This window comes from Thamnophis elegans, chromosome 15 (genome assembly GCF_009769535.1).
Source record: "Thamnophis elegans isolate rThaEle1 chromosome 15, rThaEle1.pri, whole genome shotgun sequence".
Classification (NCBI taxonomy): Eukaryota; Metazoa; Chordata; class Lepidosauria; order Squamata; family Colubridae; genus Thamnophis; species Thamnophis elegans.
In genome coordinates this window covers 44,124,000-44,137,094 of record NC_045555.1, presented here as the reverse complement: position 1 = coordinate 44,137,094, position 13,095 = coordinate 44,124,000, and the positions used below count along the sequence as shown (strand labels likewise).

The following is a 13,095-nucleotide window of genomic DNA, read 5'->3' as shown; positions in this document are numbered from 1 at the left end:
GATGGTCAGCCAGTGCAGTTCCACTGGAACAAGGCCCTCCAGCCTTCGCCCAAAACCCCGCACCAGGAGGCTTAAGCAGACCCAGTGGTGGCTTTCAAAAATTGTTCAAACCTACTCTGTGGGTGTGGCCTCCTTTGTGGGAGTGGCTTGCTGCCCATGTGACCGGATGGGAGTGGCTTGCCGCCCATGTGACCGGATATGAAGATGCCGACGACACTTGTCAGAACCACCTTAAATGACCTCACACACAGCACTGGCATGCATAAGAATAGGATGTAAACTTGTATTTTAAAAGGCATCTTTGGTTTGCGTTAAAACAACTTCAACACACGCAATGTTCTGATTGTACCACAAACGCAGGAGTCATCCTTACCTTTCACAGAGGCACTGAGTTTTATAAATAGGAGCATGATAGTGTAGAATAATCATATCCAAGGACCAGTGGTGGGTTTCAAAAAAGTTTGGAAGCTCTTCTGTAGGTGTGGCCTGCTTTCCGGGTCCACTGGTGGAACCTCTTCTAACCGGTTCGGTCGATTTGACGAACCGATTCTACCGAATAGGTGCGAACTGGTAGGAACCCACCTCTGAGCAGACCCCAAGTTAGAATTTCTCCCCCACTCCGACCTGCACAAAAAGACCCTGAAGGGGGGAGACTCCCTGCAGCAATACAAGCATTCATTGCATGTATCTAGCCCAGGGGCTGCAGTTTGAGGATCCCCGATTTAGTGCAATATAAAAAATACAAAAAATTTTTGTGTGCATCACCAAAATTTTCTCACAGATCACCAGTGGTCCACGGGCCACCAGTTGGCATAGTAGATGTTACCAATATAAAATAACCTTCTGGGGTCATAACCACTCATTTGAACACTTGCCCCCCCTTTTTTAGCATGGGTTGCACATATAAAGCAAGTGAGAATTTAACTGCATGAGTGCAGCCACTATTTTGATTATTTAGACATTTCTTGGAGATGTCCCTGAAGCCATCACTTGAAGACATGCAAAACACCAGCATTCAGAAGACATGATGACAATTCCTTAATTTCACAACATATAGACAGATTTAACCATGATTTCAATTATCTCTTCCATTATCTCTTCTAGTGTGTATTTTGGCTGCTGCATTCCAGGATCCACAAAATATTGTGAACAACAATACTTCTAGGTATGTTTTAAATATATTTGAAACTTATTTCCTACATAATGTCCTTTCATTTGTTTTTTCTCAGTATCCTAATGAATTCTCTGTAAGGCACTGCAGCTTTGCTATGAAAAGAATACTTTTTTGTCCAAGTATATATATTTTATATAATTTACCCCTTAGTTATAAAAACAAAGAAGTATAGGAGAAGAGCGTGGCACGCCAAAACCGCAGTAGACTACAGCGCGCCCGACGAAAGCGCGTACATGACGTCATCAGCAGCGCGACAAATAAAATTAAAAATAAATTAAATTAAAATTAAAATTAAAATTAAATTAAAGCAAGCCGATTCACATAAAGGTAAGGGTTAGGTTTAGGGTTAGGTTTAGGGTTAGAGTTAGGTTTAGGGTTACGTTAAGCGTTAGGGTTAGGTTTAGGGTTAGGTTAAGGGTTAGCGTTAGGTTAAGGGTTAGGTTTAGGGTTAGGTTTAGGGTTAGGTTTAGGGTTAGGTTAAGGGTTAGGCTTAGGGTTAGGTTTAGGGTTAGGTTTAGGCTTAGGTTTAGGCTTAGGTTTAGGGTTTGGTTTAGGGTTAGGTTTAGGGTTAGGTTTAGGCTTAGGTTTAGGCTTAGGTTTAGGCTTAGGTTTAGGGTTAGGTTTAGGGTTAGGTTTAGGGTTAGGTTTAGGGTTAGGTTTAGGGTTAGGTTTGGGGGGGGTTAGGTTTAGATTTACGCATTAATTTTAAGTTTACCGCTCACAGCGTGCTGTTTTCGTCGCGCTGTGATGACGTCACGTATGTGCTTTCGTCGAGCGCGCTTTAGTCTACCGCGGTTTTGTGGTGGAATCGGAGAAGAGGAGGAGGAAATATAGACAACCAATCAAAGAATGCTTCATAGCCATTACTTTTGTTTTGTGTAATCATATTAATACTTACACAGTTTTATGAATCTATAATTTATCACGTTTAACCTCACCTCCAGAGTTTTAAAATGTAATATAAATATATTTGACTTCACTTCCTTTCAATTATATTTGACTTCCTCCCTAGGGATTTAAAATGTAGTATAAGGACAATTAGAAGGGACGTGGTGGCTCAGAAGGGACGCTGAGCTTGTTGATCAGAAAGGTCGGCAGTTCGGTGGTTCGAATCCCTAGCACAGCGTAACAGAGTGAGCTCCCATTACTTCTCCCAGCTTCTGACAATCTAGCAGTTTGAAAGCATGTAAACATGCAAGTAGAAAAATAGGAACCACCTTTGGTTCCATGCATCTTTGGCACATAATCATGCTGGCTACATAACCATGGAGATGTCTTTGGACAGCACTGGCTCTTCAGCTTTGAAACGGAGATGAGCACTGCCCCCTAGCGTCAGGAACAACTAGCACATATGTGCAAGGGGAATCTTTACATTTACTTTTATAAGGACCAATACAAAGGACCATTTTATACATTTATATCATTTCTATGTATGTAGGACCAATGTTTAGGCTCAGGGGTGCTGGCGTTACCATTTTGGAGTTTGAATCTTGGTAGGATTCCCAGAAGATTTACTCTGTTCTTTCTGATCACTGAAGATAAGGAAATGAAAAACTTTTTTATGTGGTCATAAAGCCTCAGCGAGCTGTAATATAACCGCTAAGCCAGTTGCAGTTCCTTAATGTAATTAAACTGTATCCCTCGTGTTAATAAGCAGAAAGAAGTATATTCATAAGAAACCGTCCAACTGTATTTGAAATGATAAAAGAAGGCGTGCATTTTAAATGACTTATTTCTAGTATTTTTAGTGGCAGGCTTCTTTCGAAAGCCTAGGAAAAAAATGAATCTGAAGAAAGACCCGAATACTACCAAGTGGCGTTTGAGACTCCAGTTTTGATGGTGCAAAACGACTTAAGGCATTCTGTGGTTTAAAAAGGACCAACTTTTAACTTTCTCTCCCCACTCTGTCGCACATCCTGTAATGAATTTAGCTGATCAAAGTGCTGTTGACATCCAAGCCTCACCACACTGAGTCATTTGTAGAATGGAAGCTGGGTTTTTTTGTCCATGAAAAGCCACTAGGGGCTTTTCCCCCCTCAAAGCAAATTGGGGTAGAGGGGTGTCTCTGCTGAGGCTAGAAATGGGACCTTTTCAGTCCCGCCATCAACATCGGCCTCCCTTGAAATGAGTTGCAAAGAGACTCGTTATCACCAATGGGTTCTGTCCTTTTAAGAAAGTTATTTAAGCCGATTTTGCCTTCGGCGACTGTTCGGGGTAGTTGGGTTGCTGCGTGTTTATTATTATAATGGTGGGCATTTTAATTTTCTACTGTGTCTTTTTGTGGCTCTAGGTAGTCGGGAGTCTGTAAGGATTTGGCAGCAGAGCTGTTCGAAGAATAAAACGCTGCCATCTTGTAAGTACCTGGTTATCATTTTCCAAAAATGGTCAAGAGGCCAAATTCACAGAAGGGATAAAAAAGCTGCATCTCGATAGCTGGATGGGTTTCATCAGGCCAGACATGCACAGTCTGTCTCTCTCTCTCTCTCTCTCTCTCTCTCTCTCTCTCTCCCTCCCTCCCTCCCTCTCTCCCTCCCTCCCTCCCTCCCCCCCCTCTCTCTCCCCACCACACCCAAAAGGATTGTAGCTGGGCGGGGGAGAGGAGGAAGAAAAACTATTACTGTTCACCACCTTGTGCAATTTATAAAAATGAAAAAGGAAATAAATAAAAATATACAATAGATAGATGGATGGGTGGGTGGGTGGGTAGGTAAGTAGGTAGGTAGGTAGGTAGGTAGGTAGGTAGGTAGGTAGGTAGGTAGGTAGATAGATAGATAGATAGATAGATAGATAGATAGATGATAGGCAGACAGACAGACAGACAGACAGAATCTCTGGATGGATGGCTAGACAGACATACTGGATGGATGGCTAGATGGATGGATGATATATATATATATATATATATATATATATATATATATATATATAGATATAGATATAGATATAGATATAGATATAGATATAGATATAGATATAGATATAGATATAGATATAGATATAGATATAGATATAGATATAGATATAGATATAGATATAGATATAGATATAGATATAGATAGATAGATAGATAGATAGATAGATAGATAGATAGATAGAGATAGATAGACAGACAGACAGACAGACAGACAGACAACAGACAGACAGACTCTCTGGATGATAGATAGATATATAGATAGATAGATAGATAGATAGATAGATAGATAGATAGATAGATAGACAGACAGACAGACAGACAGACAGACAGAGGTAATAGACAGAGGTAATAGAGATGATAAACAGACACAGACAGATACACCCAGGTATAGATGGGAGGGAGGGAAGGGAGAGAAAGAGAAACTGAGAGAGAGAGAGAGAGAGGGAGGGAGGGGGAGGGAGGGAGGGAGAGAGAGAGAGAGAGAGACTTTACTTGATATATTCCAAAGAAGATTGGTGAAGTAAAATGTTTCCTTCTCCTATACAGCCCTTTCTTCCTTTGCTTCCTCCCTATACTTCCTTCACCTCTTCTTCCCTCTCCCTTCCTCCTTTCCTTCCTTCCTTCTTTCTTCCCACCCTCCTTCCCTTCCTTCCTTCCTTCCTGAAGTCATGCAAACTATCTTGTCAGCAACAAGCTAGTTGATCCATCCTGTGGACCAGGGGGAGTCAAACTCACAGCCTGCGGGCCAGATATCTCACATGCTGGCTACGCCCACCCCCCCATTTTAGCAAAGCGGGGGGGGGGAAAGTTGCGGTGTTGGGGTGCACTTCTAAAGCTCACCCCAAGTGGGAAAGCCTCAAGAATGAAATCCTTGTGGCTTTGGCTAAACGTGTAGTAGGTAGTCCTTCTTCAAATGGCTAGCTAGGAAGTCGGGGGGGGGGGGGGGGGAGAAAGGACCAGTTTGAGAGAAGTTGCTCTACTCTGTGTATTCTGCATTAGAAATGCATTTACATTTATGGTTAACGTTGCAGCGATTGGCTGTGAGTAGATTCAGGCCTGGAGCCAAATTACTATTCCATTTGGAAGGGAATGCTTAAGCTATGCGTGGAGGAAAGTTGGTTCCCCTGTAGACGATTGAGCTGATTTTAATATATGGCTATAAATGAAAGCGGATAGGGAGAGATTTAAATATAATAAACTGTGCAAGAAACAGCCCTTGCAAATTCTCTCCAGCAGAAAAGCGACTCGCTTTGAGTCTAACCACCTCACTTGACCCAAAAACACCAAATAAGGACAAAATTGTTCTTCGAGATATTTTTTTTTCTTTAGCTGCACTCATTTTATGCAAGGTTGGATAGATTGATTTATGGATCCACAAGATAATATGGTTGTGGATTATAAGAACAGATTAAAACAGTTGTATGCATAAACTTAGATTCATAGGTAGTCCTCCACTTACGACCACAGCTGAAACCCAACATTTCTCTTCAATGAGACATTTTAAAGTGAATTTTGCCCCCCCCCCCCCCCCGCCAATTTTATGGCCGGTCCTTCCACAATTGTTAAGTCACTGCAGTTGTGAAGTCAGTAACACTGACTGCAGGAACCCACCACTACTATTGGTTATCTTTTGAGAGCTGAATGCAACAAAATTTCATATTAATGTATGCTGACAATTGTACATTTAAAGTAACAATAAAGTTCTCTTCTCTTCTCTTCTGCCCAGTCGATTTGAAAGAAAACCAACGCTTCTTCCTAGAACCCCAATCACAATCAAGGATCACATCTAACCCTACATTAAGGAGAATGATTACTAGTCTCTCTCTCATAAAAAACTTTTTATTTTCCATTTTCATAGCATATAATCACATGTATACTATTACATAGTCAATATCATGTTGTATTATTAAGTCATTACATCAATTCATCTTGCCATCAACTACCGAAAAAATAAAAATAAAAACCAATTATTGGCTCTTCTGCTCTCCATACACCATATTTATACCTTATCCAACACTTTCTTCCGCCTCTCTCCTCCCCCTCCCTGCCTCCTTTCTTCCCTCCATCATCCTTTTCTACTCTACTTCCCCTTCCTTTCTCCTTCTCCTCTCTCCCCTTACCACTCCTCCTTATACACCTCATCTTCCCCCTTCACCCTCTCTCCTATCCCTCTCTTCCTATCTTTCTTCTCTCCTCTGCTTCCCACTCTTCTACATCCCGTCTTCCCTCCATCCTTTTCTACTCTACTTCCCCTTCCTTTCTCCTTCTCCTCTCTCCCCTTACCACTCCTCCTTATACACCTCATCTTCCCCCTTCACCCTCTCTCCTGTCCCTCTCTTCCTATCTTTCTTCTCTCCTCTGCTTCCCACTCTTCTACATCCCGTCTTCCCTCCATCCTTTTCTACTCTACTTCCCCTTCCTTTCTCCTTCTCCTCTCTCCCCTTACCACTCCTCCTTATACACCTCATCTTCCCCCTTCACCCTCTCTCCTGTCCCTCTCTTCCTATCTTTCTTCTCTCCTCTGCTTCCCACTCTTCCTCTCATTCACTTGGTGTATTTCAGCTTCTGAGCAAACTCCCTTTTGGGTTGATGGTATTTATAATTCCATTTCAATATACATAACATATCTTTGTTTTAAAAAAAATAAGGCATGACAGTATACATGTGCAATCATATTACTTTAAAACCCAACACCGCTCCTCAAGCCTAGTATACTTCCCTCCCTCCCCCCTCCCCCCTTCCCCCCCCAACCTCCCCCCCCCGACTTCCCAGAACCAATACACGGTATAAGTCTTTAACAAAAACAGTTTAAAATATATTTGAAGAGAGAATAGAAAATTAATAACGTCTTTACATTGAACTTAGCTAGGCTAACTCTAAGCAATTTATATCATTCCTGATCTTAATCATAAGCTATCTAAAATTTCTTAGTCCCATATTTATTTTGTATATAGTCAATCCATTTTTTCCAGTCTCGTTTATATCTCTCGTTTGAATAGTCCTTAAGAGATTACTAGTCTTTCTCACTGGCAGGTGAAACTGGGTGGGAGGGGGAAACTTCAATTGCTATCCTTGGGTCAAATTAAAACTGTCAGCACGGTGTCACTTGCCAAACTCTGTCACTGAGGCAGAACAGAGGTTGGCATCAGGAAAGTGACAGCTGTAAGGAAGAATTCTTGGCTTTTCTTTCTCATCTATATTACAATGTTTAAAACAAAAAGGTTGACTTACAATACACCCTCAATGCAATAAACACCCAGCAAATAAAGACTGAATGCCATTAAAAAAAGCAACCGATAAAATCAAGATATGCCTTTTACAATCTCAATAAAAATAACATGTATATAATTAGGTTTAGGTTTATTCGATTTATATGCCGCCCTTCTCCCAAGGACTCAGGGCGGCGTACAACATTAAAAGAAACACATAATACAAAAGTTAAAAAGAAATTAAATAGGATATCCCAAACCCAATTAAAATTGACAATGAGATTTTTTTAAAAAAAGAATTAAAATTAACAGTGATCAATAATTTGTTTTGTTTTGTTCAGGCCAGGCTGGCTTGCTGGAAAAGCCAACTTTTTAGGGTGCGTCGGAAGGACTGGAGGTGGGGGATTATACGAAGCTCCGGGGGCAGCTCATTCCAGAGGGAAGGGGCTCCCACAGAGAAGGCTCTCCCCCCTGGGGGTCGCTAGCCGACACTGTCTGGCCGACGGCACCCTGAGGAGGCCAAACTCTGTGGGATCGCACTGGATGGTGGGAGGCTACCGGTGGCAGTAGGTGGTCTCGCAGGTACCCTGGGCCTAATTATAAAATCCTGAACCTCTTACCCACCATTTAACTTTACTAATTTGGTACTACAAGATAGCCTTGTAGGAGATGGCCAGATTGAGTCGGAAGGAGGGTTTGAGGTTTTATTCAACTTGTATGCCGCCCTATTCCCGAGGGACTCAGGGCGGCTAACAAAACCGAAGGGAAGGGGAACAATACAAAAGGAAAGGCAACAAAAACAAACAACAATACAAAACCAATTTAAAAGGTCTCAACAAGCACACCAGTTCGAGTGGGGATGGAACTCAGCAGCCCCAGGCCTGCTGGAACAGCCAGGTCTTAATGGCTTTACGGAAAGCCTGAAGGGTGGTGAGGGTCCGGATATCAACGGGGAGCTCGTTCCAGAGGGCTGGAGTAGCCACAGAGAAGGCCCTCCTCCGGGTAGTTGACAGCCGGCATTGGCCGGCAGATGGAATTCGGAGGAGGCCTAGTCTGTGGGATCTAATGGGTCTTTGGGAGGTAATCGGCAGGAGGTGGTCTCTCAAGTACCCAGGGGTCAAGTACATCATCAGTCTGGAGTCCCTTCGCATCCACAAGAGTTCTAAGCCCAGCCCACCTTGAATTCCATTGACTCTTATCTACCGCCAATTTGTTTTGACTGTTAGTAGTTCAGATTCTGTATACTCATTTGAACTGCAAGGGTTTTCTGATTTCCCTGGCGCTTGAGAGTCCTTCGGTTATTCTCAGAATCTGAGTTTGAGTTTCATTTTATTTATATGCCGCCCTATTCCCTGCGGAAGGAAGGAGGGGAAGGGAAAAACACAAAAACTACAAAAGTACAGGGCATTTAAAAAACAACCAACAGCCACACGATTCGAGAGGGGAAGGGAACTCATCGACCCCAGGCCTGCCGACACAGCCAGGTTTTAACGGCTTTTCGGAAGGCCTGGAGAGAGGTGAGGGGTCCGAATCTCTGCGGGGAGCTCGTTCCAAAGGGCCGGAGCTACCACAGAGAAGTAGCCAGGTGGCATTGGCTGGTAGACGGAACCCGGAGGAGGCCCACTCTGTGTGATCTAATGGGTCTTTGGGAGGTAATTGGCAGCTCACAACCCCTTTGACCTATCAGTCTCTTTTATTAAATACATTTTCAAACTCTTCTTAAACTGCATCCAAAGTTGTTTTCAGTCACAGCAGAAGCCAATAGATCCATTCAAAGAAGGCAGAGCCAGCTTCCCTTCTTAATTTTAACAGGGTCTTATCAGATGTCCTCTTCTGATTCATATTATTCTTGTTTGTGATCCAGCATGAATGGACAAAAATGTCCTGGAAAGTAAATCTCAACAGACCCGCAAAGGGAGAATGAAGCTTTAGCTATATGCAGTGGTGGGTTCCTACCAGTTCTCACCTATTTGCTAGAACCGGTTTGTCAAATCTACTGAACCGGTTAGAAGAGGTTCCACCAGTGCTGTGCTGCTAAGCCAGAACTAAGTCAATAATAATTTGGAGAACCGATTCCAAATCTTGCTGGTTTTCCGTCAAACCATTCAATTTAAAAGGCCGTATTTATTTTGGTTACATATTCATTTTTTAAAGTGATGTATATGGCCCTCTAGTGGTATGACAGGGAACTGTAAAAATATCTCCCTTCTCTTGCATTTCTACTGTAAATCCCCTACACGCCACCTGCATCTTTCAACTAAGCATATCTTACAGTTCTCAACCGCTCTGCTGCTGAGTTTGCTAAGTCTTTAGGTTGGAGGTTAATTCCCACTTCTCTGCCATCTTCCTAGCTCAACTCCTTTTTCGGCACATCCATCCAAAAGATTGCTGGGACACGTTCTGCTATTAGGGACAAGGGTGAGCTGTTTTACCCCAGCCCACTTTCCATATAGCATCAGTGTTCTGGGTGATGAGTTCATTATCCCTTGAATCTTTCTAAGCTGTAACCACTCCCTGTATTGATCAGTTCTGTAGATGTCAACCTTATAAGGTAGATTAGTCTAAGGCCGTGATGGCAAACCTATGGCAGAGCCTATGACAGAGCCCTCTCTGTGGGCATGTGCCAGGGGTGGGTTCCTGCCAGTTCTAACCTCTTCTATAGAAAAGGTTCCACAAATCTACAGTGCTGTTTAGAACAGGTGTCAGCTCCTGTCCGCACGATGAAGATGAAGAGGGAGAGGAGGATTTCTGGGAGTTGAAGTCCACAAGTCTTAAAGCTGTCAAGTTTGAACATCCCTGGGGGTTTTTTACTAAAGGGTTAGGTGCGCAAGGGTCTTGTAACTTGACAGCTTTAAGACTTGCACGCTTCAATGCCAGAGTTTCTGAGCTAACATGACTGGAGAGGAATTCTGGGAGTTGAAGTCCACAAGTCTTAAAGCTGTCAAGTTTGAACACCCCTGGGGGATTTTTTTTCCTAAAGGGTTAGGGGTGCGAGGGTCTTGTAACTTGACAGCTTTAAGACTTGCGTGCTTCAAATGCCAGACTGTCTGAGCCAACATTTTGGTTGCTAAGCAAGAGCGTTGTTAAGTGAGTTTCACCACATTTTATATGTTGGCCATGCCCACCCAGTCACATGGCTGGCAAGCCACTCCCACTCAGTCACATGGCTGGCAAGCCACTCCCACCCAGTCACATAGCTGGCAAGCCACTCCCACCCGATCACATGGCTGGCAAGCCACTCCCACAGGCCACACCTACAGAAGAGGTTCTAAAAAAAGTTGAAACCCACCATTGCTTTGGACGGTCACTAAATAAAGTGTCGGTAAGTGTGAGGACTAACTGTAATTATGTATCTGGAAACTGAAGTGTCTGAAGGGGTGTAGGGTTTCTTGCCTAAGCGGTGGGTTGGACTAGAAGACCTCCAAGGTCCCTTAAGGAGCCGAGGTGGCGCAGTGGTTAGGGTGCAGTACTGCAGGCCACTTCAGCTGACTGTTATCTGCAGTTCAGCGGTTCTAATCTCACCGGCTCAAGGTTGACTCAGCCTTCCATCCTTCCGAGGTGGGTGAAATGAGGACCCATACTGTGGGGGACGATATGCTGACTCTGTAAACCGCTTAGAGAGGGCTGAAAGCCCTATGAAGCGGTATATAAGTCTAACTGCTATTGCTATTGCTATTCCAACTCTGTTTTTCTATATTCTAAACCTCTTTCTTTGCTAGGTGCATGGGTGAATTCCTTTGTTTGAACTGACAGTATTGTCAGGCAGTAATTACTGTAGTTGCAGAATGGAATTTCCCTCCCATAGATGCAATGAAGAAAGGCAGGGTGTTTCCTTGTTGATCTTCTGCGCCAATAAAAATAAAGGTTTCATTTTTATTTCCTCGTTCGTGCTTTCACTTTAGCTTAAGAGCTAGCCTGGAAACATGTCTCAGTTGCTGCTTTTCTTAGTCCTCTGTCCTGTAAGTATTTATCCATACGTAGAGTTTTCTACCCTAAAAGGTTCACGTCGGGGGCATTTTTGGGTAGCCAGAAATTCAGATGCTCATTTTGACTGACTGCAGAGATTCTCAGGCATCCGGATCATAGTTGTCTCAAAGGTGCTTTTTGTTTTTAAAATGACTTCTTCAAAAGGCAACCAGACTGTTTGGGGGGGGGGGGGGGTTTCTTGAGGGAGAGAAGAAAAGGTTTCACTTCTCATCCAAGAAGCTTCATCAGTTCCTATCGCAGGTAGGGGGAGAATGGAAAGGCAGATACTGAAGATTGAGGCTAAGGGGTGGGGTGGGGAGGAAAGGATAGGTTCTGACTGAATTTGGGTGTGTGTGTGTGTGTGTTACAATACAACGGAAGAGCCGAGGTGGCGCAGTGGTTAGAGTGGATTACTGCAGGCCACTTCAGCTGACTGCTATCTGCAGTTCAGTGGTTCTAATCTCACCGGCTCAGGGTTGACTCAGCCTTCCATCCTTCCGAGGTGGGTGAAATGAGGACCCAGACTGTGGGGGCGATATGCTGACTCTGTAAACCGCTTAGAGAGGGCTGAAAGCCCTATGAAGCGGTATATAAGTCTAACTGCTATTGCTATTGCTATTGCTAATCCTTCCATTCCAGTCACAACTGTCAGAGTAACCTACGCTTCCGTTTCCCCCCGCCCCCCATCATAACTGATGAAGCCCCTCTCAAATGAGAAGTGATTTTTTTTCCTTCCTCAAGGAACAAAATATAAACCCCAGTCCAGTTCCTTTTGGAGGGGGGGGTGGGGGGGAAAAAGCATCTTTGAGATTTTGACCTATCATTATGTAGCTGAAATTGTTCTATCTGTTGCTTTGAACAAGGGCGGTAACTTCACGCAAAAACCATGTTGCATTTTTCAAGTAGAAAAAAAAGGTATTAATAGCAGTTAGCAATAGCAGTTAGACTTATATACCGCTTCATGGGGCTTTCAGCCCACTCTAAGCGGTTTACAGAGTCAGCATATCGCCCCCAACAACAATCCGGGTCCTCATTTTACCCACCTGAGTCCCCCCAGGGAAAAGGGCGGTATATAAATAAATTACTCAATACTCAAATTACTCAATACACCTCGGAAGGATGGAAGGCTGAGTCAACCCTGAGCCGGTGAGATTTGAACAGCCGAACTGCAGAACTGCAGTCAGCTGAAGTAGCCTGCAGTGCTGCATTTAACCCCTGCGCCCCCTCGGCTCTTTAAGAAGTCTGTAGGTAGTTCAGTTCAAGAAGAGGTATTAAAGCATTTTCTCTTTGAGTTGTAGAAATAGTAATTTACAGTCTGATATATAAGCAATATCTCAAAATGTGTTTACTTCCTCACTGGCCAGCAAACTAAAAATTTCACTAGGAAGTTAAAACCTCAGATTATTTCGACTGCAATGATTTTAGATGTCATTCTAAGTTCATTCTTATAAACAGGAACCTTATAAATTATTCTGCATCTTGGGAAAATATCTTTCAGAGGAATAGCAATATTGCCGGTCGGTTACTGTTTAAGACGCTGTTTGCATAGGATATTCAAAGCTATAGCATTTCAAAGGTCTTTTTAAAATACTTACCATGCTAATTTCCTTTTTTTAAAAAAAGAAAAATAAGTTTTTGGATAGGAAAAGTATTAAAAAAATGATCACTACCGGTTCTGATGATGTGCCGTTAAATTCAAATTGACAAGAGAATACCTCTGAAACTTTTTTTGGTTCAGTGGTTCAGATTCTTCATCTTATTTTAGCTATTTCTGGTCAACCAATTCTCATTTCAAATGTGAAACTTTTAACTGATCTTTCACGTGAAAAAAG

At 43.0% G+C, this 13,095-nt stretch overlaps 1 protein-coding gene across 1 annotated transcript in view; it reads left to right on the top strand.

The window, feature by feature from the left end:
* Positions 1-11,188: 11,188 nt before the first annotated feature.
* Positions 11,189-13,095, top strand: part of LOC116518794 (tumor necrosis factor receptor superfamily member 6-like) — a 31,282-nt gene continuing 29,375 nt past the window's right edge. Inside the window, exon 1 of the mRNA XM_032232325.1 lies at positions 11,189-11,256. Coding sequence (XP_032088216.1) covers positions 11,221-11,256 — 36 coding nt within the window. The 5' untranslated portion in view covers positions 11,189-11,220. The remainder of the gene's footprint in view (positions 11,257-13,095) is intronic.